This window comes from Meriones unguiculatus, chromosome 3, assembly GCF_030254825.1.
Source record: "Meriones unguiculatus strain TT.TT164.6M chromosome 3, Bangor_MerUng_6.1, whole genome shotgun sequence".
Lineage (NCBI taxonomy): Eukaryota > Metazoa > Chordata > Mammalia > Rodentia > Muridae > Meriones > Meriones unguiculatus.
This window is the reverse complement of record NC_083351.1, coordinates 37573300-37600970: the sequence shown is the minus strand read 5'-3', so window position 1 is coordinate 37600970 and position 27671 is coordinate 37573300. Positions and strand designations below refer to the sequence as shown.

At 49.3% G+C, this 27671-nt stretch overlaps 1 protein-coding gene across 2 annotated transcripts in view; it reads right to left on the bottom strand.

Annotated features, from left to right (window-relative positions):
* Positions 1-27671, bottom strand: part of Col15a1 (collagen type XV alpha 1 chain) — a 103570-nt gene that overhangs the window by 31667 nt on the left and 44232 nt on the right. For both annotated transcript variants that reach the window (XM_021641499.2, XM_021641497.2), the window contains exons 7-20: positions 26839-26948; positions 25318-25452; positions 24148-24285; positions 22074-22457; positions 21537-21665; positions 15247-15336; positions 14053-14178; positions 13535-13597; positions 4355-4390; positions 3837-3977; positions 3575-3643; positions 2786-2821; positions 2605-2688; positions 348-413 (exon numbers count right to left, since the gene is read on the bottom strand). In XM_021641499.2, coding sequence (XP_021497174.1) covers positions 348-413; positions 2605-2688; positions 2786-2821; positions 3575-3643; positions 3837-3977; positions 4355-4390; positions 13535-13597; positions 14053-14178; positions 15247-15336; positions 21537-21665; positions 22074-22457; positions 24148-24285; positions 25318-25452; positions 26839-26948 — 1607 coding nt within the window. The remainder of the gene's footprint in view (positions 1-347; positions 414-2604; positions 2689-2785; positions 2822-3574; positions 3644-3836; positions 3978-4354; positions 4391-13534; positions 13598-14052; positions 14179-15246; positions 15337-21536; positions 21666-22073; positions 22458-24147; positions 24286-25317; positions 25453-26838; positions 26949-27671) is intronic.

Here is a 27671-nt window from a genome sequence, read left to right as displayed (position 1 = left end):
TCCCAACCTCCAGCTCTAGCGTCCCATTAGCAGAATCCTATTTTAAGAAATGAGACCGAGCAGATGCATGTAGGCCTGCAACGCTGCCCAGACGGCAGCGCTACCAGGTGCCCTCTGCTCTCACACAGATTTCTGGTGCACAGGACCAGAAACTGCGGCTCCACTGAGCACAACTCGGCACCACAGAGTATTACAAAAACTTCTCAAAGATGCAGGCTTCCTTCCTTTCAACTTTGACAGACTCTGGCTCTAAGCTTCCGAAGCTAAAAGGATTCCAACCCAACCCCATGTTTCAGTGGGGGCATCTGGGTTAGAAGTCTCCCTCAAGGGCAGGCACAGATACAAACCGGAGGCCCCATGAGCTCAGGAATGTCTGAGAAATTCATGGATCCATTGGTGATGTTGATCAAAGACTGAAAGAGAAAGATTACACAGTGAGGACAGAGAATGGCATGTGCTCCTCCTTGCTTCTGGCAGGGAGACCTTAGCTGAAGTCACCCAGCATGGAGTACATTGATCACACCCCAAAGCCACTGCCAAATGCACCCAGCCCTCCCACTCTCCATCAAACAGTCCCAGCCCGCCTGTCACTTTTCCTTTCTAATTAACTTTAAAATTACCCAGTAGATAAATTCCTTCTCTCTTTAAAAATTGTAAGCATATGTATACATACATACATGCATGCATACATGTGTGTGCCCATATAAGGTGTGTGTATGTATAAAATAACTCATGTATGTCATTATTTTATATAAATGGCATCAAGCCATGTACACTCCTCTTCAACTCATTCTTTTCTACTCCATCATCTTGTGTGGAGAGCTTTCCCGTGTTCAGTTCTGGAAGACATCTATTTTTAGTTTGAACAGACTGTCAGGGAGCCCTCCAAAGGGGCCGTGCAATTTACACTTCCCCCACAAGCACCGAGGAGTGTCTATTTCCCCACATGCTTGGCACTTTTAAATCAGACTCTTTTTTCCTCTTAACTCTGGTCATTCTTTTCCAGCTCTTTGGGACTTTTCTTGGCCTTTTTCTTGTCTGCCTGGTTGGTATTCTTTTAGAAATATCATGATTTTTCTCGAAGGTTGTGGCCTAGTATATCTGATGGATAGAGGGAGGAAGGGATGATGGATGGATTGATGGATGGAGGGATAGATGGGTGGATGGATAGGAGGATGGATGGGTGGGTGGATGGGTGGGTGGATGGGTGGATGGATGGATGGATGGATGGATGGATGGGTGGGTGGATGGGTGGATGGATGGGTGGATAGGTGGATGGATGGGTGGATAGATGGGTGGGTGGATGGGTGGATGTATGGGTGGGTAGATGGGTGGATGGATGGGTGTGTGGATGGATGGGTGGATGGGTGGATGATGGATGGATGAACACTTAAGCATGTGTCTGATCTAGCCACAGTTCAGCTTCTTTCCATTCCTCCAGTCACCTTCAAGCCTGGCACCCACTGACAGTGAGTCCCTAATGTCCTGGTACAGCCATCACAGTTCTGACTCAGGGTGCTGCTGCCATTGAAGAGTCCTCCATGCCTGCCCATGTAGACCCATCTCCCTCATGTAGGCCCTGTCCAAAGACACTTCCTCTGGAAAGCCCTCCTTGATTTCTCAAATCCCAAACCCGCTTTTCTCCCCTGTCCCCTCTCTATGGTCCTCCGGATCATGCTCCGTCCCAGTTATCCTCTTAACTGCCAGGAGTGTGTGCTTCTTAGTTACCTTTAAACCCTGGGCCTGGGGCAGACTGCATGTACTTGAGTGTTTACATCAGAGTGTTGATGGTAGGCACAGAGGTTTACCTGACACTCAGGTGGGAACAGACAGAAGACGAGGGGGCACACAGGAGGACAGCCATTACCAAGCCTTTGCTCCTTGACATAGATAAACGAAGATATCAAACCTACAAAATACTACTTCCCTGGGACTGGGGGGGTCATAGTGGAGAGAGGCCTGGCTTGCTCACCCACATAGAGTATTTTCCAAGTGAAGTTTTGGAATCTGTCTATTAACAGTTTTAACAAATTTCCAAAGAGCCATCCAATGAGCTTATCCGAAGACACCTCCCAACAAGAACTGGCCTTCAGAAGTATAATTCTGGCTTTTCGTGGTCTCTTTATTCCCACCCTGGAAGATGGGGGGATGGTTCCTGTTGACAGTTTGGAGCATGTTCAACACTGTCCTTCTCTCTCTTGTCTGACTCTGGAGTTAGTGAGCTCCATATGTGCACCTGCCCAGGATGGAGGCCGTCAGGGCTCTCTGCCAGCAGGGAAGGTGAAGTCAGGCTGGTGTCTCAAGCTTGGACTTTCCTTCTCAACTGGCTCAAGCTTTCCTGAAAACTTTTTTAGGGCTCCTTGAAGACTCCAGTTTCTAGGCTGCTGTCTGACCCCTGACCCTGCCAAGCAGAAGAACAGACTCTGTAGGTTGTATGTAGGAGAGTAGTGACATGGAGTGGGTAGGGACAGAGAGGTGAGCATGTTGGCAGTACAGGCTCTGGCATAGCCACCAGCCCTGAAGTCCTGGAGGGACAGGTGACCTCCTGACCCCTTTAGAAAATCAGAAAGCAATTGGCCAAGCTCTGACTTGGGTGGTACTCACACTGGACAGGACCTCGACGCGCCCAGGTGGACCCCTGGGCCCGGGGGGCCCCACAGTGCCAATTCCATCCACTCCTGGTTCACCCTAATCACAGCAGAGGGAAGTAAGAACAAAACCCAAGGTCTGGGGATAATGCTTCTATGACCCCTGCAAAGACCCTGCCTCAGGTGGGCTAACTCACCTTGGGTCCTTGCTCTCCTTTTTCTCCTTTGGGACCCTGACAAAAATAACCAAACAGACAAAGAAACAGTCTTTGGTTTTCTCCTATTCATTGGTGCACTCTGCCTTCTTGCCATCTCTCCCCAAGCTCACCAATGGGTGCTTTCCCAGGCAAAGGGCTCAAAGGAGGAGGGGGAAATTCCCCTTCCAAGCTCAGATGAGAAGTCCCCCCCAGAGGGCAAGCCTCAGAGGCCCTCTCTCAGCACTGAAGTGTCTCCCTCACCCCACCCTGAGACCCTGTTTGTGCAGGAAGCTGTTTGTGTGTGTGTGTGTGTGTGTGTGTGTGTGTGTGTGTGTGTGTGTCAGAAGTGACTCCCTGGGCACTTGGCTCTGGGTTCCATGTGACAAAGATCGTAATTGCCAGTGGAGTGTCTTCATGCAGGCGCACCATACGGGGCAAGGGAGGTGCCTGCTGGGGATGAGTGAGCAGGCAGGGCCCCTGCTGGGAGCACAGCTTTTAAAAGGAGCAAAGTGAGTCTAACACGGTGACAAGGAGCCATTGAAACAGAGGGCTTCACTAGTGAGGAACTGGCCAGCAGGGACAAAGAGGACTATCACGTTCCCCTATGTAGTAGTCTGTGCAAAGGGCCCATGTGGCTTGCCGGAGAAAGAGCTTGTGATGAGTGCAGGCACCACATTCCGGGCTGGAGGCAGAGTGAGTGTGAAGCATCAAAAAGAGGCCCCGAAGCCTCCTCCACACGTTGTGACAGCAGGACAGCCCTCACAAAAGGGTCCATGAGAGTACACCTACACTTGGAGAAGAGGGCCCAGAGATGCTGGGCTTGCTCAGCAGCTGGGTGTGTCCGGAGCCTTCGATCTCCTAGGGAAAGAAAGTACAGCAAAGATTTCAGTGCTTACTGCCAGGCCCCTGCTTGCTCCTGTGGGATGCTGGGGAGTAGAGACTCACAGGTGACTCCCTAAAACCTCTACCCTGGGGTCAGCACCCAGTGTGCTGTGGCTTCCTATGGTCCTTACTCTCCAACACTCCTCGGCCAAAGAAAGGGCAAAGGTACCTCAAATCCAAGTTCCGTTGTACATCCTGGGCCTGGGGGTCCCGGGGGTCCAGGAGGCCCTGGTGGTCCCATGACACCAGGAGTTCCGACTTGTCCATTTTTCCCCGGGGGCCCTGGTAAGCCACGGTTGCCAGGATCACCCTGTAAGAAGACGGGATAGTTACCTACTGTCATTCCCCCTGGAAGGAGCAGCATGCACACCTGAGTCAGAACATGGCTCTTTGAAGCTAATTAGGTTTGGAAACTCTCTGATGGGCGCTGCTTGATGGCACAGAACAGCTGTCTCACTAATTGACATTTCCCTCGGCTGCCGTGCTCACTAGCAGAGGGAGGAAGGGGGGACAGTGCGGGGTTCACTCCGCACCATTCCAGCTGGTGTTATCTTCCCCGAGCCACCACTCTAGGGAGGGCTTCTCTTTGCTCCGTGACATTTATGGGTTCACTCTGACGACCCGGGGGGTGGGGGGGAACACTGATTGCAAAGGAAAGCGGGGGAGGGAAGAGCTACGCTCAATTACCTTCTCGCCAACTGAGCCGTTAGGCCCTCTTGCTCCCTGAAACACATGAACACAGGGACCAATTAGGATGCATCTCACTGGGCTTGCTCAGAGAAAAATGCAGAAATACAGACACGTGAATAACAGGATTCAACAGGATCATTCTGTCTGGGTTTGGCTGGTGTCTCCAGGCTGAGCACATTACCGTGGGTATCAGTCTACTGAACAAGTCAGGCCCAAACCTTGAGGAACCCATTCCTCAATAACTAACCAACCCCTCCTCCTTGAGATTAAACTAAAGCAGTTGGCATAAAACTCAAGAGATCAAAGCAGCCTCTCGGAGACACACACCCAGGCAGCTGTCCCTGCCCCGCCCCTGCCATGACAGAGGTAAAGAGCTCTTCCAACTTTAAACCAAGGGAAGGGGTAGTGGTTTATTCTGGTTATCAGCTTGGTTGGGCTGAGAAGCACCGTGAGAATCTGTAAGGCACGCTTCTGGATGTGTCTGCTGTGAAGTCTCTAGAGAGCATCAACTAAGAGGGGAAGACCCACGGTGAATGTGGGTAACACCATTCCATAGGCTGGGGGCACATGGGCCAAATTGGAAGAAGCAGGGAGCCAGCTAGGACAGCATCCACACCTCACCACTCTCTGCTGCCAAGAGTTCTCAGCTTTGTTATGCCACGCTATCTTGCTGCCATGATTCTGCTTCACCGTGGCCCAGATGCAAATGATGGAGCTAGGCAACTGGACCTGAACCTCTGACACTGTGAGAGACAGTCCGGCCATCATGTGGCCACATAGAAGCTGTAACATTGATTACGATGTGCCAAGCACCAAAGACTACTGTGTCTCTCTTTGCCCCCTTCCTGGGCTAGATCAAATCCATAGCAGTAACCTACATCACCCATAGGATGGGTGGTGAGTTCATAGTAGCCATCCCCAAATGAAATAGGAGTCACCTGGCCTGAAATAGATAGGAATGCCATAGTGAAACAGACAGGAAGCTGAGAAGGCCTCAGCCACAGATAGGAACCACACAGACTGAAATGTCCTGCATGGTGGTGGAGAAAGCAAGAGCGCATATGGGGGCTGGGGACACAGGAGGGAGCAATGTGGGGGGACCCTAAAGGAAGCAGGAAGTGGGGATGCCCCAGGAGCATCTAACAGGGAGACAGGTTGAGTTTCTACACTAGGACAGCCATCCAACCCTGACCAGTTCCCTCACTTCTAGGCCCAGTCCTGTCAGGAACCTGTGGGTACTGTAATGCCACAAGAACAGTAAGAGCTACTTTCAGGAGCAAAGAGAAGACAGGGCCCTGGAAGCCTAGAAGGTCTGTGGACACCAAAAGTGAGATCGATTTCTGAGGCACCATGTCTGGTGAACATTCTACTCTTTCCATTCCATTGAGACACTCACAAACCACTGCCCACTTCCTCAATGGTCTATGCCAACAGAAGCCTGAAAACTAAAATGAGACACCAAAATTTGAAAGCAACAATAGAACAAAGAAAACAATGCAATAAGGACTTCAATACTTTCAGAGAGAAAAGGGAAAACAAGAACAAACTATTATGAGATGAGAACAGTGGTTATGAAAAAGAACCAATTAGGAGTCATGGACATAAAAACAAATCATGGTTGAAAATGAGGAGCTCTATGGGGCTAAGAAGAGACATACCCTGAAGAGAAAATTAATAGAGAAGACCAAAGACCAGGCTACAGAACTGATTCAAAAAGCAGCACAAAAGAATAAAAGACCTAATGGAGCTCAGAGGACAACCAGGAGTTCCACTAACTGATCAAATAGAATAGAGAATAAAGACAAAGAGAAAGCAGCATGTGAGCAACAGTAACTGGGCATTCCTCCACTTGACCTTGGCAGAAAGCTAAGAGGTTCCACTGAACATGTCTGGAAAAACAAAAACCAAAGGCGCCACAACCCAGAGGTCTCTGTATCCAGTGATAGCGCATGGGTGACTTCAATACACCACACAAAGAAAAGTGACTCCTAAAATCACCAAAGGGAAAAGCCAGATGGCATTAGCTAGGCTGAGACTGGGAGTGCAATCTGAATTCATCCACACCAACAGCAGAGATTATCTACAAATCTCAGGAGCAAATGGTTTCAAACCTAGAACAGCATATGCAGTCAAATAAGACAGGATAGCATTATGTATGGTCTGGAATCCCTATCTGGACCAGGCTGGCCTCAAACATAGAGCTCACCCACCTCTGCCTCCTGAGTGCTAGAATTAAAGGCATGCGTTCCCCGCACCAGACTAAGAGAAGATTTTAAACAGCTAAAATCTAGAAAGTTTGTCATGTGCAGACCTGCTTTGAAAACACTACAGGGATCTGACTCACCGGAATAGTTGAGGAGGAAACACAGGGGGCAGCAAGCAATGAGGTGTACGGCTTGACTACTTCTACAACTACAAAGTCACTCAAAAGACTGCCCGAGGCAGAATAGCCCTGTCCTCCCCTCTGAGCTTCCCATCCCAACACACTTCCTGCTCCTGAAGCTCTGCCAAGACCCAGGTCTAAAGCCAGGGATTGAATCATCATTCAGGTCCCCTCCAGCTGGCTCTGGGAACGCTTCGTGGAGGTGCCTAAACAAAAGCTTCAGGTAAACAGAGGTGAGAGCATCTCTGGCTAGACCAGCATGAAGACAAACCACCCATAGGCCCACAGGCAGCCATCCTCCCTCTCTGCTCAGCGAAGGCTCAGCTGTCTGCTTCTGAGGGCTGTCCAGCAGTGCTGGTGGATGGCAAGTGCCTGGCATGAGTGGAGCATGGAGGGAAGAACCCCCAGCTCAGTAACAGCGCCTTGACTGAGAGACCCTGCTCAGTCCTTGTTTTAAGGATGGGGTCAGGGAGGGTGACTGCAGCAAAAGTGTTGGGCCTGTTGGAGGAATCACCAGACTCCCAGGGCAGGGAGAGCATGCTGGAGGGTACTGAGTTATCAGACTTGGAGTATACCGGACTCAGAACTCTGTAGCTGGTCCCGGGCAGTCCTGAAGAAGCTCAGATGCCCCCTAAACCAGGAGGCACCAAAGGTGTCCTGGCTCTTTGGGGAGGCAGAAGGAAACAGAACACTAAGCCATGAAGCAGGGGAAATAGTCAGGGCCACCAATGGTCAACAGGGGTAAACTGAGCAATTTTGTGAGACCTTCTACCTGGGGTAGAAATGTGTCTCAAGTTACTGAGTTCCGATTTAGCTGCTAAACGTGAAGGCTACAGTTTCCTATTTTTATTCCTCTTGGGCAGGAGCAGTTACACATTGCACACTGCCTACTTCAGTCCCTTCTCTCTCTCTCTCTCTCTCTCTCTCTCTCTCTCTCTCTCTCTCTCTCTCGACAGGGTCTCTCTGTGTAGCCCTGGCTGTCCTGAACTCACTTTGTAGTCCTGGCTGGCCTCAAACTCACAGAGATTCACATACCTCTGCCTCCCCAACTTCAATCCCTTCTTAAGAAAAGTATCTATCGAGAGTTCTCTGTTTAGCTCTGTTCCCCACTTTTTAATTGGATCACTTGGTCTGCTGCTGTCTAACTTCTTGAGTTCTTTCTATATTCTGGATTTATTAGCCCTCTGTCAGATAGAGGGTTTGGTAAAGCCCTTTCCCAGTCTGTAAGCTGTCATTTTGTTCTGATGACAGTGTCCTCTGCTTCAGTTTCATGAGGCCCCATTTATTGATTGTTGCTCTTAGAGCCTGTGCTGTTGGTGTTCTGTTAAGAAAGTTGTCTCCTGTGCCAGTGAGTTCAAGGCTCTTTCCCTACTTTTTCTTCTAACAGGTTTAGTGTGTCTGGTTTTATGTTGAGGCCTTTGATCCACTTGAACTTTAGTTTTGTTCAGGGTGATAAGTAAGGATCTGTTTGTATTTTTCTACGTGTAGACATCCAGTTAGACCAACACCATTTGTTGAAGATGCTATCTTTTTTCCATTTATGGTTTTGGCATCTTTGTAAAAAAAAAAAAATTCAGGTGTCCATCAGGTGTGTGGGTTTATTTCTGGGTCTTACCAGGCCACAGAGAAAGACAATGCAGCCAGCCCTGATGAGACCTGATAAGCTAGGGTCAGATGGAAGGAGAGAAGGACTTTCCCTGTCAGTGGACTGGGGGAGGGACATGAAAAGGGATGAAGGAGGGGCTACACCTGAGATCCAAAATGAATAAGTTATAATAAATAAAAAATTAAAAAATTTAATTTTCAAAAAAAAAAACTGAATGCAGGTAATAAACCTGAATCATGAAAGAGGAAAAGAAAAGAAATATAACTGTTTCCAGCCATACATTGAGCCACCAACAGGGCTCTTGTGAACCATACCTAATGTTACCTCATCTCTGGAAACATTCACCTATGCTTCCAATTGCTCCCATTAAAGAGAGTTATTATCACAAAGTGGAAAACTGCAGCCTGTCCAATTGCTTTCCCAAGTTCATTTAAGCCAAGTGCGTCTTGGAGCAGACTGAGAGGAATGTTCTAGAAGCACCATAGTCCCTGATCCTTCTCTGATTATTTTACTCTGCTTGAAAAAGGTAGGGCCTGAGTCCATCCAGTCCACTGGCTCACAGGAATGGTGGCCATCAGTTTGGAACATGAGCACATTGGTCAGGGGATGGAAGGGCAACCTTACCGGAAATTTTATGAATGAGTAGGGTGAAAACTGAGAACTGTGATAAGCAGTTCAGGAAATACTCTGCACTTCGGAAATGGGACAATAGCATATGCTGCTTCTCTCTCTCTCTCTCTCTCTCTTTCTCTGTGTGTGTGTGTGTGTGTTTATGCATCAAGCCGAGGCACTTTCTTGGAATTCCAACTAATAGAGCTGTGTGGTTACAAGTGGAAAACTGTAGAAAGATCAACTCTATAGTGTGACTCTATGAGTCACAACAGTGCTGTGTGTCATAAGATCATAATTTAGAATTTAAAAAAAAAAAAACATTTTTACCTTGAGACAAGATCTTATTATGTTGCCCTGGATGGCCTGAAACTCACTATGTGGACCAGGCTGGTCTCACATTCTTAGAGATCCTCCTGCTTCTGCCTCCACAGCTAGTATTAAAGGTGTGAACCACCACGTCTGTCCTGTAGTTTAGAATCTGTGATGATAAATTTTAACTATCAGCTTGATTGGCTTCAGAGTGCCAAGAACAGTCAAACTCCCTTCTGGGCATCCCTGTGGTGTTTCCAGAGAGGATTAACTTAGGAATGAGACCCCACCCTGAATCTGAATGGTATGTCCCATAGACTGGGGTGTCCACGTGGAATAAAATTGGAGAAAGGAGAGCTCCTAGCTCAGGCATGCATTCTGATTTCTGGCCAACATGAGCTTCTGTGACTGCCCCTCCACAGACTCTCACTCTGGTAGCCTGAGCCTCTGACCCCTGCCTCCTGCCCCACGATGGGCTCCTACCATGAGCTGAAATCTCTGAATCTGAAAGCCAAAGCAAATCCTTCTACCTTTTCTCATAGCAACAAGAAGGTTAACAGAATTCTGTAGAAATTTTGGCTCACTGTGGTAAACTGAATTATCAAGGGCATTACAAGATGTCAACATACAGCAACATGGAAAAAGACAACAGATACATGGGTTCTTTTTCTTTTTTTTTTTTTCTGCTGGGGTCCTTGTAGGGTAGTCCTCTGGGTTCACTCACAGGCTTGGTAGTAATAATAATTTCAGCTCAGGATTCCCTACTGCAGTCTCATTGGCTTTGTGGAAACCAATCACACAAATGCCAACTGATAATGAAAGAGAAAAGATGAGAAGCCAAGCCAGTACTGTGATGTGCTGGACTTCAGGTGCAGCCAACTTCTGGATTCTAGCAAAATCAGCTCAATGCTCAAAAAGTCTTCAAGGGTACCCTGTTCCAAAGCAGTTTGGGATAGCTAAGAAAAAGGACAGTGGTGATGATGCCATCCAATTTCTCTTCTAACTTATGGGAAAGACAAAAGCTGTGTCTACATTGACATTTCCAGCCCAGTGAGGTTACTCAAAGACAGCTCTTGGGAGCTCAAGGTTCTGCACAGTTGAGAAAACTTCAGAGCACAGACTCTTTCCTGTATGGGTGTCTCAGAACCTTCTAAGGCTGAGGAATATCATGAATGCCCTGGATCCTGAACTCTTCATGCCCTCAGTCCTGGCAGAACTGGAGGCCAAAGCTGCAATGCAAAGAGGAGTCAAGTCCAAGAATCCTGCTCTCTAGCAGGCTCCTCAGCTTACCTAACAGATGTGCTCTGCAGCTGGAAAAATAGGCTGTTCCCACCTCTTTGCTCCTGGAATAAAGGTGTCAGGATTAGCTGTTCAATTTAATGTGGGGAAAATAAAATATACATCTATTTGTGCTAAATGCCATAAATAATCTTCTAGGTGTGCTCTTTAAGGCCATCTACACTTTGATGACAGGTTCATGTTTGACAATACTGGTTGTGTATAAGTGCATTAAATTTCCCAGACAATATATTGAGTAGGTATATTGAATGACTATATTGAGTCTTATTCATTATGTGTGGTGGAAGGGTACCTCACTTTGAGCCCTGCGTGGCTGTGCACATGTGTTAATTTTGTCATTTGGGAGGGAAAGGCTGGAGGATTAGAGGCAGGAGGATTAGAATTCAAGGTCATCTTTAGGAGGTTGAGCCAGTGTGGGTAGCATGGGACCTGTCCCCCAATTTGGATAATTGTCAGGGCTGTTCTGTGTGTCTGGCTCATTGCATGAGAAAAGACTTCCTACAACTCAGCGTATCCAGCCGTGGGAGGCGCTGTCTAGGCGCTGTTAATAAGAATGTGTGGGCCAAAGACAGACAGTGTGGCAGGAGTCAGGGGTCAAATGTATCATTGACCTAACGTCTTATAAGGGCCCCGAGACAGTCATTTCTTTCATGAAATGAAGTCACATTTATATGACAGTGTTCCAGGCTGTTTGGTGTCCCTTCAGCTCCCCAAATGCAAATGTCCAAGTCCTTCTAGAATCTGCTTTTGCTTAAGGAAAAGGCTTCTCATGTGCTCAGTACAACGGTGGGCCTCTTAGCAAATCCCAGGAATAAGCCCGCAACGTGGGTCTCCAGCAGTTATACAGGGCCTCCCTGCGCCTCTGCCAAGCCAGCTGCAGCCAGCAGGGGCGTCAGGGGTGTCTTCAAGTACAGACAGTGTGGGAGGTTTAGCCGCCGGTCTGTGGGAGCAGGCAAGGTGAGTGTGGGTTGGTGGGGTTTCCTGCAGACCTAGACTTCTTACAAAACTGTTGCTTTGAATAAAACAAGTTCCCCGAGATCTCACAGTTATTTCTTTTTCTGAGAAATTCACTTGCAACAAGAATCAGGTTTCTCTTTCAGCCAAGTGGACTCTGGGGATTTGATTCAGTGAGGGTGTCCTGGCAGGAAGTGCTTCAAACATGTTCAGGGGGGTTGCACAGGGCCCCCGCCTGCTTTCCGGTGGGTCCCTTGAAACCCCATTAGCATACCACTAGTGCAAAGTGTCTTGTTTTTATTTATTATCTCTCTTTATGGAAAGAGGCTTGTCTTCGTTATGTCTGGGAAAGCTGCAAGGGCACGAATGGCCTTCCCCCGAGAGCGTCAGCATGGACAGTAGGTAAACAGACTTGCCAAGAAAGACTAAAGGCGGGCTAACTAGAAATGGTAACCTCAAGTGGTGTTTGGAGAATATTTCGCTATTCATCAAAGACTAAGAGAGGCGGGAAGGTTGGAAGTACATTCCCACTCTGTGGTAGTATAAGGGTGCAGGTTAGGCAGGTAGGCTAGCACCTTCTGTGCCTTTGGCTAAGAATGAGAGTGACACAAACTCTGTGGTCACAGAAAGAGGAAGAAAAAGAGGTGCTGGAAGAGTTGAGAGAAGTCAGGCATGACGGAACACATCTGTAATTCTAGCACTAGATGTTTGGCGGAGGGATCACAAGATCACAAGGTCAGGGTAAACCCAGCTACGTAGTATGGCCCTGTCTCAACAAACCCCAAACACCCAAACACACTAAATCCAAATGAAAGAGTAGGAGGAGGACATTAAGTATCCCCCTCATGTTACCCACAGTTCTACTCTCTGTGGTTCAGCTATCCAGTTAGCCACAGGCTGAAATTATTAAGTGGAAAATTCTGTAAACAAGCAATTCACAAGTTTTAAATTACACATCGTTCTGAACAGCACAACGAGGTCTTACAACTTCCTGCTCCATCCTACCTAGGATATAAGCAATCCTTTGCTCTAGCTTATCCGTGTTGTATACATTCCCCACCACTAGGAACTTAGCTGTCATCATGGTTGTCAGATCTATTGCATAGTATTATTCACCCATTCATTACCCCTGTTTTACTTAATAATGGCTCCAAAGTAGAGAGTAGTGATGCTAGTAATTTTATTATAGCATATTGTTATGATTGTATCATTAGTTATTGTGGTTAATCTTTTATTATTGTTTGATTTAGAAGTCAAATAGATATGCATGCATGTATGTATGTATGTATGTATGTATATGTACAAGGAAAGAAAACAAAATGTATGTGTGGGAAGGAGTCAGTAACATAACCCTTAGGATAAACAAGGTTCACTGTATCTGAACTTGGCCTTGATGATGAAAAGAAATGGCATTCCAGACAAGGGAGATCCCACATTCTGAGGCTTAGAAGCTGGCAGAGCGGATCTTGCAGCAACTGGCTTGTTGGTCAGAGCTGTACCAGTGAGCAATGGGCCATGAGCTACAGAGACAGCTGGTCCCAACCAAGAAGGACTAAATTGGGACTTAGCCCAACAGGCAGCAGTTGGAATTTTCTCAGGAGCTGGTGAGCTACATGAAGGTGGACAGGCACAGGTGGAGGTGACCATAGGAGAAGAAGACCTCAGTGAGTGTCCTAGTGTTACAGGGTGGGCAGGAAGAGATGGTCAGAACGCACAGAAAGGACATAGATATGGAAGTCTTGATAACTGGCCAATGGTGACAGAGAAGGAAAGAAGAGAAGAGGGAGCTGGAAAAGAGCTTTGGACACTGGCCGCAGGCCACAAGCCACAGGGTAGATGATACTGCTACTGTTCACTGACGCCAGGGCACACAGAAGCGGGAAGGAGAAACAGATGAGAGAATTTCAAGTTTAAATGGTGGGGTATCCAACAGAGGTGAATAACAGAGGAGACAAACTCGGGCTAGGGGTCAGAGAGCAGCCAGGCTGGCTCCCTGTGTTGGAGCCTCTCATACCTTCTCTCCTTTCATTCCAGGCTGTCCAGAGGCTCCAGTAAGTCCAGGCTGTCCCTCGGGGCCCTGGGGAACATCAGTGACAATCAGCTCACGGCATCTCTGCTAAAAATCACACAAACCCTACCTAGGAAGGATGGAAGTTTGGGGAACTCGAGGCCAGTGGGCACAGGGCTTGCTGCTTGTGCCCCAAGACCCAAAACAAGCATCCTCTGTTCTCCTGGTTATGTCTCTGCCTTAGAGGGCCTCAGGACCAGATGGTCTCCAAGGCTTTCCCACACCAGGCCTAACTCTGGAATCCTGTGGTAGGTTCCAAAACCTCCATGAGCCTGCACCCCCACCCCCATATAAATGAAGAAAGAAGTGCATACAGTATGTTCTTGGCTATCTTCTGTGGAGTCTCAGCAATGACTTAGATGGGGGAAAATTTGGTCCCAGCCTTGGGTAGTTCTGGGTCTATAATCTGCGTGTGAAAGGAAGCCCACAGTCAGGGAGTGAGGGAGGAGGCTTCAGTTGCTTACCGGAGGTCCTGGCTCACCAGCAACTCCGTCCTCTCCAGGAGATCCAGGGGGTCCCATGAAAACATCAGTTCCAGGCTTTCCTGGAATCCCAGGTGGTCCAGGTGGGCCTGGGGGGCCTGGAGGACCCTGAAAGACAGCGTGTTAGAAGTGACAAGGGAGGGCAAATACACCAAGCATGAAAGTTTTTACCTTATTTCCCATCCTTGCAACAATTCGATAAGGAAGGATTGGTGGGTTCTCACCTTGCATGGAGAGAAACTGAAGCTAAGTGAGACAACAGGACTCAAGCACTCACACACACACACACACACACACACACACACACACACACACACACACAGTTGAGAAGCAGAGGAGCTGACATTTGACTGTAAGGAGATCATACCATGATTTCTCCCACTTCTCTGGGATCCTGGAGGAACCCTGGCTAATTCAGCTTTCTAATTGACTGTAAGGGCAGGCCGACAGCCTGGGTTTGGCCTTGTCCTGAAAAGCTTCCCAAGGTGGATCGCTTCCTCAGCCTCTTGCTGGTCTGTCACCAGCCCACAGTGTTCCTGGTAGATCTGCTGGGCTTTCATGCCAATGAGCCCAGAGGGAAGTCCTGGTCATGAATAATAGGCAGGGACAGCTAAGTGGGCAGCAGAGGGCTCAAGAGAAGTGCTAGAGAGAGGGTTGGGCCCAAGGATGGAGCAACAGCTGCATCTAAAAACAGCCACACCCCGCTTGGATAATTTAGAGAGGACTGGTAAAGCCTAGCCTTGGGCAGGCCAAATGTGCCACAGCCACCAAGAATGGGCCAAGAGTGGGGGCCACGGAAGATTTTACACTGGAAACTGAGTACGAAATGCTATCCAAACAAAGAAGAACCCGGAGCAATTCTGTCATGGATAAAGAAGAGTAGGATGGGAGACATGGTCGGAGGTGAAGGTCGACTTGCTGTGAAGGAGAAAGAAACAAATTCCAGGGAGAGGAGGAAGGTGGAGAACAGGGGTTCTCAAGATGAACCTAAGTTCACGCCTATTTAAAATGAGGGGTAAATTCCAAACATGGACAAAGCAGAGGGCGATGTATGGTGGTCTCCACAGACTCCAGCCAGTACTTCCCAAGGGGCCAGTCTACTTTCACCTGCCGCCTGGCCCCACAACCTTCCCTCTCAGGCCCCCAATACCAGCCCCCAGCACCCCTGATACTCACTCTCAACAGATCCTCATTGCCCAGAATGTCTCCAGAGCCAGAGCCATCCACGCCCCATACGGGGCCAGAGCCCTCGGCCTCCACGCCGACCTGCGAAAAGAAGCAATTCCTACATGTGGTTTCAGGCACCAGTCTCCACAGACAACCACCACAGTCCAAGTGTTCCCATATTCTGGAGTCTTAATAAGTCTATGGCCAGCTTTCCTACTGGCTCTCCTCCGTTCCCCTTTCCAGCTGAGTCCTGCATCAGCCACCCCAGCTGCAGGTGGCCAGTCTCAGCCTCCCTTCAACCTTTTCTGTTTTCTCTCTAGACTTAGTTTCTCGGTGGCCTCCAGAGTGAAGCCATCCCGAAGGTAAGGACTTGGACATGGCTTTATCTGGTCACTAAGTGTGTATATGCTGAGCCCTGACTGAGAGTTCCAAGAAGGATCAGGGTTGCAGGTTAGAGCTAGGAGTAGAGAGTTACTGTCCCGTGGCTATCACGAGGGAGTTGTGGAGGTTTGAATGCTCGGTCCCCGGTTAGTGAGCCTGTCTCTAGGGGTGGGCTTTGAGTTTTCAGAAGCCTTTGCCAGATCCAGTTGCCATCCCTCTTGGCCTGTAATTTGAGGATCAGATGTAAGCTCTCATCTTCTCCGGCACCAAGCCTGCCTGCCTGCCACCATGCTTCTCACCACAATGATAATAGAAAAACCTTCTGAAACTGTAAGTCAGCCACCAATTAAATCGCTTCTTTTGTAAGTCACACTGATCATGGTGTTTCATTGAGGACCTTCGTGGTTTGTTTCCTGGTGACCAGATAAATGGGGTGTCATTCCTAGAGATAGGAAGCCCAGGGAAAGGAGCAGATCTGGTGGGATATCCTTCTTGGTCCCTCAGGGTCCAGAAAATATGACGTATAAGTGAAATATGGAGCTGAATCCTACAGGACTCCAGAATGGAGGAAGCCTGAGGACTGACTAAAGGAACTGTAGGGGCTGTGGGGTCCGGGAGGTCTCCCTCCCCACAGCATCACCCTAAAGAGGTCCACAGGATCATTGAGCTCACTGGTAAGCTCTGAACCCAAACTGAAGAAGGACATGGTCTTTTACAAGGATGACCCAAGGCATACCCTGTCACCCTGCCCTCTGCAACCACTACTCCCTTGGTTCTCAGAGCTCAGTGGCCCTTTGTTCCCGAATCACACTGGTGAGAGAAAGGGCATGGATAAGCTGTCCATACAGAGACACATTGCACAAACCCTGGTGTTGCCTGAGGATTTCTCCAGCCCTTGTTTGGGCTAGGCCAGAGCCTTGGCACCTGGAGCCAGTGAACTGCTCATTCCACACCACCCAAGCCTCTCTGGGTCTTGACACCTCCCAGACCTGCCTTCCTGAAACCATGGGCTTCTCCAGGGTGCTCCTCCATCCTGGCATAGCTGTTGTTCAAAACATGTCTTTAGATGCCAGAACTGTCTGTGTGGGGAGGAGAAAGAGGCAGGGGTGGGAAGGAGGAGGAAGGAGAGAAGGAGAAAAGAGAACCTATGAGATGTCAGCTATCAAAAAGCCTCCAGAGAAATGGCTGTCCTGACAAATCAGATGAAAGAATGGCTGAGCCAAATAAAATATGAGTGGAGAGGGACATCAACAGTGAACCCCCACATGGAGGTGCTGTGGGGCTTCTTTTTAGGGTTCCCTGCATGCCCTTAGAGCCCCGCTGCCTCTGAAGTTCCCTGAAGTGACAGAGGTGGAGACCAAGGAGAACCCCTCACCCACAGGCTTCCCTAGGGATTGCTCTCCAAGAGAGCTGACAGCAGAGACCCAGGGCCAAAGCAGCAATGGAGAAGGGCAGCCAAGCTGTCTCCTGTGGCCACGGCAGAAGCTCTGGAGAATCACAGGATGTGGGGATAACTTGTCTGAGCAGTTCTCCCAGAAGACAAACTGTTACCTCTATAGTGTGTGTGTGGGGTCTCAGGCAGTATTTGCCTTAGCACCCCTTCATCCTGGCTGCTGCACCACAGGTAAGCCCTGCTCCACCCCCCACCCCCCACCCCGGACTACAGATCTCCTGAGGTTCTCAGCTGCCGCGAGGCCCACCAGGGACCAGAGTCCTCTTCTTCATCAATCTCCTCCCAAGAACAAAACCAGGGGCAGAACATGTGATTCAGAAAGATCTTCTGTAACAGACAGGGGAACTGAGGCCTACAGAGGTCAAAGGACTCAGCCAATAGAATTACTTCATTTTAAACACGGTGGGCTTTGCCGATTAATTTCCGGCTCGTGTCTGAAGGTGGCGACTTGGCTCTAGACAGCACAAAAACCTAACCAGACAGGCACAAAGTTCAAAGACCATGCTGTTATCCCTTCTTCCAGGAGCTGTGTGACCATGAGCAGTGCCTGAGCCTTCTCTGAGCCTCATGTGATAAATAACTGCGTGTAGCTAGTTTATGGAGCAGGTACAATGTGCTAGACAAAGTTTTCCACTCTGAACTCATTGAATCTCACAACAAACCAAGTGGTAGTGGTGGTCCTTGGCCACTGCAGGAGTCCGAAACAAGGACACGTGGAAGACATCCATGGCAGGTGAGCAGCAGAATCGGGCTTGTCTTGTACCCCCTAAACTGTATCCCCTCTGGGATTCAAAATGATTCTGAGCATATTCCAGAGCAGCTGCTCTTTTGACTATCCTACCTGTGCTGTTAAGGCCTCTACACAGGAACAGGGCATTGATTTCTGTTCATAGCACAGGCACTTGGCCCTGGTCTGTCTTCACAACTTGCATGCCAGGATGCCGCGCTTTGCTTTGCTTCACCTATCCCCTGTCCTCCTGCCTTGTCTTCCTCCTGTGTCTCCTTTTCCTCCTCCTCTCTCTCCATCCTCCTCCTTACAGCTGCCCCTCCATCCTCTTTTTAAAGACTTATGAAAGGATGTGGGCTTAGAGAGATGTCTCAGCACACAAGACTGGTTGCTGCAGTCATGGACAGTACCCATTATCAACATGGACATCCTGCAAATGCCCATAACTGTAGTTTGGGGAGTGGGGTGGAGACAGGAGGGTTGATATGGCTTGTTGGCTTCAAGTCTAGTTGAGAAGGGGGGGGGGGCACTCAGGTTCAGGGAGAGAACTTGCCTCAAAAGAATAACTAAAGAATTTTGGAGGGCAGCTGATGCCCTATTTTGGCCTCTATTCATGTGCATGTACATACCTCATCTCCTGAATAAATAGATTAATTAAAATACTTTTTAAAAATTCTGTTATAAGGGCTAGGAATGTAGGTCAGTGGTATAAAGCTGGCCTACAATGTACAAAGGATTTGTGTTCAACCTTTAGCTCTACAGAAATAAAGCAAACACCAATGTAAAAGAAAATCTACTGTAAAAGCTGTAAGTTCCATAGCAAAAAGCAACAGAACACGTGAAGAACCTCCATAGACCCATCGCTCTGTAGCAGCACTGCTGACATTTAGAGAGGGTGTTTTCTTCTAGAGTATGCATTTCTAAACAGTTAAGACCACACAGCACACTCAAGTTTATAACCATCTTCTTTCACTTAGCATGGTACGGTAAGCATTTCCCCCAACACTGAGTACAAATGAGAATAATTTTAATAACATCTAATGTTCCATTATTTGAATAGACTTTAATTAAATTAGTCTCCTTTTGCTAGCTAATTAAATAAGACCCAAGTTCCCTCTATTACGGACAGATATTAAGGTTAACATCCTAGTAAACAAATCCTTTCTTACATATCAGGCTATCTCCATTAAGGGGGATTCTTGAAACCAGATTCCTAGTTGCAATTGTGTGGTGGTTAATTTCTTGTTAATATGCAGTTTTATGGTTACTAATATGTGTGGACAGAGTTTCCCAGAAGCACTAAGTCCCACCGCCACCCCACCAGTATGACTGGCCCCACCAGCCCTGACTTCTCAGAACAGAAAACTCAAGGATACAAGGATGATTGGCCCAGTTTCTCTAAAAAGAAAGTGAGAGACAGATGAAAAGACACTTGAGAGATGAATTTTTATGGTCCAAAAGAGACTCTAGTTCCCCAAATTCCAAAAGGCAGCCCAGACACCCAGAAATGGGCTCAGCCTGGGTAGGAGGATTTCTAGTAATAAAAGCCAGCACTCCTTGGGAACTTGTGAAGCTGGCTCCCTCTAATAAAAGGAGTCGTTTCCATGAGACACACACACACACACACACACACACGGAGACCTGTGGTGACTGTTAGAATGTCAAAATGCATGCTGGCCCCATTCCTGTTACACATTTCAAACTCCCTCCCACCTTCTCCCCCTACCCCAAATTCTTTCCTTCCAGTTCTCTCACTCACTCACTCTCAGTCTCTTTCTCTCTGTGTTTCTTTCTCTGTCTTTTTCTCTCTGTTTCTTTCACCTCTAACTACATTTTCTCTATTTTCTATCCCCTGCTATTCTCCCCTCCCAGATAGCCTGGCCAAGTGCAAGCCCTCCTGGCCATACTCACCCTACTCCTTTCTCTCTCTGCTCTGGACTCTCCCAAATGTCTCTGGCTGCTCTCTCTTTCATATTCACAACAAAAGCTTCTCCTTAACCATACCGTGGAGCAGTCCTGTCATCAGTTTATGCCATGACAACACATATAATGTACAGACTGAGGAAGATGTAGAGTCAAGCAAGAGACATTAGAAAGTCAAGCTGAGTGTTCAAGAATACGAAGAGGCTGCTGTTAATTCTGCTAGACACGTGACATTGTGACCATAATAAAAACGAACACAGACAAACAACCTGAAGGACCTGAGTCAGTCTATTGGTCATGCTAGTTGATATGATGTTTGGCATTTTCCAACAATCTTCCAGGCTTCTCCGAGAGGTAGGAGGGAGGAGAGCTAAGGCTGATGAGCACAGGCTGGTGATTATGGGAGGTGCCCATGCTGCCCTAAGTCCCTTTGCGATGTTTCTAGATTTTCGATAAGAATGTTTTCAGCAAAGAGCAGGCTCTGCCAGTGCCCAATGTGGCATCCAGGGAGCACTGGTGTGACTTTTCAGACTATGGAGTAAGGAGCAGAGGGCCGGGGGCACAGTGTTAGGGAGTCACAATGCTTGATGAGCCGGGGCATCTCAGGCAGCTGGTGGCTCTCAGAGATAGCCACCTTGAGGACAGACCTCAGGGACTGCCAGCCCAAGTCTCACTCACTAGGTTATCAATAGATTCCAGCCCTGTGGGCTTTGAGCTGCCTGGATGTGTCTAATGTACTCTGGGGTTTGAACCCAAAGTTCTCACTCTTTTTCCTTTGCCAGCGATGATGGGGAGACTGGAGCCCTCGCCATCAAGGCATTTCTGGAAGTGGTCCCTCATCTCTGGCCTCTCTGTCAGGCTCCGAGTCTTTCCCCACATCATGCTCTTGACATGAGGATGTAGGAAGTAACTAACATTGGACAGCAGGAGCTGCACAGACCAGAGGGCCCAGGGCCACCCCAGCCCTGTCTCTTAAAGTGCAATAGCCATCAGGTACCTCTGTCTCATCACGCCCCATTGCTATCACCTAGAATGGAGCTCATGTATCCCCCACAGAAGTCAAGGGCAACTCTAACCACTGAGAAAGGAAGCCACATGGAAACCAGCTAGTCACTGGAAGATGCTCTTGGGTGAGGGCCATTTGAGATTCTCAGAGGGCTCTCCTGACCTCTACAGCCCCGTAGCACAGGCCACCGCCGCACTGCCGCCGAAGGGTCACATGGCTGAACCTCGAGCGGTGTCTTTCAGAGTGTCACTCTAGCAACTGACACAAGGAGGTGGGTCACCAGGAGGTGGTTCTCCCTGAGAACCATCTTCGCTTCCTGACTCACACAGGCTGACTCTGAGTCAGTGACAGTCCCTAAGCTGGCCACCGCAGGTGCACACCGAGATTGTTCTGAAATCTTCTAAACCGACTCCACAACTGTCCTATGCAGATCAGAAGCTGGCTCAGGGTCAGGAGCAGCAGCCCACAGCCTCAGGCCTCACCTGGGAGACCCTGGCAGGTCCGTCCACACACTGTTCATGTTCGATGTCTCGATAGATCCTGCTGAGCTCTACACTTGGTGCTCATGCCCCACCACACTGCTAACCTTTGTGCAATTACAAAGGCGATTGCAGACCTAAACAAGGTCCCTCTCTCTTCACTTTTTGCCTTTTCCTACCCAAACTGCAGTCTCCGAGGGCTCATGAGGCCATGGACCCCCAAATACTGTCTTTACAAACCAAGATGAGAACTGACCCTGAGACGGTCAGGGTGGCCTTTCTCCACACTGAAAGATCTGTCAGCTGAGTCCAAACCCCTAGGACACCTACCAGAGTGATGTGCCTCTCAGGAATCACTGTGGGCGTGGGGAGTGGAGGCCCCCTGGGGAGTGTGCTGCCGGACCCCTCCTCTTCTACTTCCTCCGTGGAGCCCACCAAGTCTTCGCCGTCAGTGGGCGCCTGCGAAGTACGTCAGCAAGAGGGGTCATGGGGCTGCAGTATGGGAGGTGTCGCTCCTGTGATGGCAGTCCTTACCTACCAGCACCCTCCCACCCTGCTCAGTCACGGAAGTGACTCCTAAAACCCTTCATCCCCACCTTGGGACATTGATTTCTAGGAAAGTTCTTAGTCAAAGGTAGGTGGTAGCAGAGTGGCACAGAACCCAACAACCTGACCCCTTTTGCCGCTGTCCCTCCCCCGTCCGGCTGAAATTTCCCGAGATCTCACAACAGAGCTGAAGTTGTGTGTGTGTGTGTGTGTGTGTGTGTGTGTGTGTGTGCGTGCGTGCAGAGGACCTTAACGGCTCCTGGCCCAGAATGCCAACCTTTCTGTCCCCACGAGTCAGAGAGGATGCCAGCTGGGACTTACAGTAGTAAATACTTGCTCAGGGGCCACTGTGGGTGTAAGAGGGGCCTGGATGTCCGTAGGGCCCTCGCTGGCTTGCTCAAGGGCCACAGTGGGTGTGAAGATATCCAGGCTGTTGTTGGCAGTCCCACTGGCTTGCTCAAGGATCACCGAGGGTGTAAGAGGGGTCTGGATGTCTGTAGGGCCCCCACTGGCTTGCTCAAGGACCACTATGGGTGTAAGAGGAGTCTGGATGTCTGTAGGGCCACCGCTGGCTTGCTCAAGGACCACAGTGGGTGTGAAGATATCCAGGCTGTCGTTGGCAGTCCCACTAGCTTCCTCTTCCTCAAAGGCACTGAGGGGCACTTTGGACGCAGCCGGGGATAGCCATTCTTCACCGTTTGGACCCTGGAATAGAACTGGCATGAGATGATGCCACGTGATCTCCATCCCTGTTTCAGTGGCTGTGCACATGCTACAGAAGGGAAACCACTGGGGCAATCAGTTCTTAGCAGCTTCTTTGCCACTTCCCTGTATCTCAGGGTACAGGCCTCTGGGGCTTGGTGAGAACACACATTTCTGGGCATCTTCAGCACACCTCTGGGATCCAGCTAGCTGGATATCTCTGTTCAGTTTGTATCTGGGCTTAATTTGCACACTTGCAGTCAGGGGAGCACATCATCTCTGCAGGCAGCCCTACTTTTTCCAAACAGTTCTGCTAGCGGAGCTCCAGCTTCTGTTAAGCTAAGACTAGAACTAGAGTTTTCTGGGTTTCTCCTGCTGTGACACATGCTATTTCTTTAGAGAAGGAAACAGAAGAGAGAAAAGGGAAGGAAAGGGAGACCAGTTGTTCTTTGAACTCCTCTGTGTAATGATCAGGTGGGCTGGAGAATTCTGTCACTAGCCTGTGGAGGAGTTCGGAGGTGGGCAGCTGACCCGGCCAGGCCTGCAGCCTTCATGCATATTAGTGCAGCACCTATCATTTGAGGGGACTGCTATGTCCCCACCAGGCTCATGGTCTGCTAGGGAGCCAGGCATGTCCTAAAGATGAAGTGTCTTACAATTATGAAGAGGTCTTCCAAGGACAAGGCCAGAGAGCCTTCACAGCCCATGGCAGCACCTTCCTGGGGAAGTGCTGTTGGGCTAACTATGAAGGACAGGCATGAAGGTGAAGGCAGGAAAAGTTGGGGAGGACTCTATCTGCAGCAAGAGAAGACTGCAGAGCAGAAAAAACAAACAAACAAACAAACAAAGAAAAAAATGAGAGAAGCTTGAAGTAGGAGGCTGTGGCTCGGGTCTAGAACACAGAAGCCCCAGGTGCAGCCAAGAAGGCCAGTGACCACGGTGCTTGGGTTCTCAAGGGAGCAGGGTCAGTTAGGTCAAGGTCAGGGAAACCTCCCAGAAAAGCAGGAACATCCGGCCAGGCTCTGTGAGATGCTACAGAGAGTGAGCCTGGTGGGTAGGAACCTGCTCGGACAGGGCCTATACTGGTGAATTACAGCTTTAGGTAGAAAACCAACAGGACACAATTCTCATGGGATATGGGATAGAAGGAAGAGGGAAGATAAATCCATATGAGGCAGCTGGCATGGGACTGTCCAGGCACATGAGGTGGGAACACAAGAGTGGCCTGAGGAGTCAGGTTTGAATCCAATGGGTAGAGAGCCTCTGTGAGGACATCACCGGGACAGACTGGGCCAATGTCCAGCTGGGATGTGTGTCCAGCTTTCTCTGCACTTCAGGCAGTATGACCTCACCCTGTTGGGCCACAGCCCACAGCAATGCCATCACCTCTTTCCCTCAGAGGCAGGCCACACCCCTGGCTCCTGGCCTCTGCTGATAAGGACAAAGGCTCTGCACACAGCCCCGAGACTCCTTTCTACTCCTCTACCCACACAGGTTACCCACCTGTTCCCTCAGGCCCTGCTAGACCCCAGGGGCTGAGCCATAAGCTTAGAAGTCCTAGAAAGCAAGCCCCACCTCTGAGCTCGCGTTGGTCAGAGAGATGTCCCCCTACACCCCAGGCAGGGCCGTCTGGGCTGGCTGAGTGTGAGACACACACGCCAACAAGGCTGTTGCAGAGTTTCATTCTCCTTACCAGAGTGGCTTCTGCTCTTGGCTCCAGAGTTGTCCCTACAGTGGGCACGCTGCCAGCCTCTGCTTCTCCAGCAGTGCCAGTGGGCACCTCGCCATCCCCTGATGCTGTTGTTGCTATATTTTCTTCATTCTCTGGATCCTGAATGGAGAGACATCCCAAAGGGCCAGGTTAGTGGACCGCCACTTTGATCCATGTCATGGCTTTAGGGGACAGACAACCAAGGCCCCTCTTGTATCTGTGTCCCGTCCTGTCCTCACTGTCAAAGCACAGGCACATCTAAGACCTGCCCTTAGTCTCCGCCCTTGCTAATCTACAACTGCCAATCACCCGATCGCTTCCCGCCTCTTGCTCCTCTCAGCACCTCCTGGATTTAAAGTTGCCCTCTCTGATGTCACTCAGAATCGTGCCTAAAAAATTGAAGGATGCCTTTCGAGCTCCTCACTCACTGAAGCTTTTGAAAACATCTGGCATGTTCATGGCCACCCCTGCTTACCTGGACCTGGAGTCAGCCTGGACCCATCCCCATATACCCAGGCCAACTTCCTCTGTCCTTTCTCCACTTAGAAGCCAGGGCTATCTTCCTAGAATTCTAATCTTACTAAGATCTCTTCACCCTCTCCTATGCTTCAGTGGCCGCTGCTTTACTAAATGCTGCCGGGCCTCCCAGCAGAAGCCATCATGCTCTGGGCTGCTCCAGCCCCGTCTTCTCAGCTTCAGCGGACATCAGGGGCCCCTGCTGACTCCACAGGCACGCGATTCCTTCAGTTTCCGTGTGGGCCTCTGGCCTTTGCTCCTCTGGCTCCCACCTGTCACATCTATCTATCTCACCTGCTTGGATACTGTTTTCAGACTCCCAGGCTCACCTTCTACCTCTCTGGCCTGCACTCACAGGGTATTCGGGGAGGCCTCCATCCCTTGACCACTGTGTCTTGGGAACTCGGCCTACCCTAACGACAGTCAGCCCTGGCAAGCTGGACCAGTGCCTGGTGTGGTACGGCCCTCTGCAAACCTCTCCTAGTGAGTTAAGACCCCTGCAGACAATTGCCCATGCCCACCTAAGTTTGTCCCACGGTGCTGCCACTCTGCGCTTTGCAGATCGGAGGCTAGTGCCTGCTTCTACCAGGGACAAGCCCTAGCAGGGGAAGTGAAATGGATGTTCAAGGTACCCACCGGAGTGGCCACTTCCCTGGAGTTCTGGGTGGACGTGGCCAGGGTGGAGCTCCCAGTAGGCACACTGCCAATCTCTGCTTCCAGAGTAGTGGCACCAGGTGCTCTGGCCGTCCCAGTTGCTGTTGCTGGTGACCCCTGAAAATGAGGACACGGTGAGAGGCCCTGCCACTGGTCCCTATGGCTGAGGAGAACTGAGATCAACAAGCCTATGGCTGAGGAAAACTGAGTGCCTGGCTCTTCCTACACAGACCTGACATTTCTGCAGCTTTCTGACTCGGGGCACATCTGCCTTTGTGATTCCACCCCAGTCTCAGACCAGTCCCAGATTTACAAAATCCAGGGGAGAGAAGACATCTCCAAGGCATTGATGCTCTCACATTTCATGCCAACATCTGCTTATACACCCAGCGACCATAGGTCAGTGATTCCCGAGTCAGCTGGCTGCAGCTCTGGACATTCTGTTTCGACACACATCTCCTGTCCACCCGTACTGACATAAGGATTGCCCTCCATGGTGCTTCAGCCATGGGCAGGCAGGAAGGACTCTGTCCTTCTCAGTCCAGTCCGGCCCCAACATGCCTTTCTCGCTTTCTTTGTAGTTTAGTTTCTTCTGGGCAACGAAGAGATTTCTATAAGGTCTCGCAACAAATGGGGAAATAGAACAGCTACGGCTGCTGGTGTCATAAAAAGGGGCTTGTTTGCCCGGAATGATGGTGCACAGCTTTAACCTCAGCACTCAGGAGACAGAGGAAGGCAGATTTCTGAGTTTGAAGCCAGCCTGATCTATACAGTGAATTTCAGGCCAGCCATAGTTACACGGGGGTTAAGGCAGGCACATTATTTTTGTTTTCCGGGAGTTTTCATGTATGTGTACTGGAGTGGGTGTGGCTGCATATATGTGTATGAGTTTGTTTATACATGCATGAGCCTGTTGAGACCAGAGATTAATATTGGGAGTCTTCTCCCATGGCTCTCCACATTATTTTTGAGCCAGGGTCTCTTGCTAAACAGGGAGCTAGGCTATGAATGAGTACCAAGCCCCTAGGATCCTCTTATCCAAGCTCCTGGCATTTATACTGCACCCAGCTTTCACAGAGGTCTTCACACTTGTGCACAAGCTCTGGAGTTGATCCATGCCCCTATCAGACCAAGCATTTCTCAAGCTGGTTTTGTAGATGCAAAAGACAATTGCTGAGAATATTGTGGGCATGCCTTAAGTGAACGCTGTTCTGTCCTGAGGGGGCTAGGGTTATCCTATGGATCCAGTGCAAGGTGGTCCCCATTGTGAGCATGCTGTCTTCATCACCACGCTTGGGTGAAGACAAGCTGGGGTTATTTCTCCTCCACTGTTGCTGGTGTGCTCCTGGAACTTGACCGCTGTGCTTTCTCCATACCACAGGGACATCAGTCAGTCCTGATGACATTCAACTAGAACCCCTTGGTGCCCCTGTCACCATCAAATGTGAAATAAGAAAAAAATTCCCCTTTTAGGCTATCAAATCTAATTTACCACTCACTCACCTGCCCGTCAGTGATGTTCAACAAGGCGCCACCCCCTGAACCGTCATCAGTACTGGGGTCCCCAGATGCAGTGTGGACCTCCAGTGTATCATTCAGAATTTCACCAGACCCTACAGGAAGCAGAAATTGTGACGTCAACAACTACGATTTGCAGTCTTGGAAGAGAACGAGGCAACTCTGTACCGAGTCACTTGGGACGGTGTCCATGATTCCATAGTACAAAACGAAAAGGAAAGAGGCACCCCAGAGACCAGGGCAAGACCTTAGGGCCTGCTGGCTTTCAGCACAGGCTCTGCTACCTCCAGCTGCCTGGAATCCCGCTCTGCCACGTCCCAGAATGCGACATAAGGCAAATGTTTAACCTGTGCCTCAAGTTCCTTCACCTACAAGTAGAGATTATGATTTCTCCCTCAGAGAGTAGAAACTCTTCTAATGATTATGCACTGTCTGACCTAGCCGATATGAGGAAAGTGTTGGGGACAGCACCTGACACATAGAGAGCCACTCACAAATATTCATTAGCACCGGAGTTCTATGTTCAAGGAACATATAAGGGCTACATATGAGTCCAGCATTCTACCATCATTCCATGTGATTATCCTATTACATATTCATGTTATGTGGTAATTATTACCTGGCAAACATATTTTTATAGATGTCTATATATTTATGGATATGCACAGCTAACTCACAGTGCTGAATATTGGCTTCTCTCAGATTACAGGAGTAGAAAGGGAAGAAACTATTATTTTGTTGTTACTGTTATTATTGTTTCGACAACTCTACGTTGATTGAATTGTTACCGACAATTTGGAGAGCTTCAAAAGACAAAC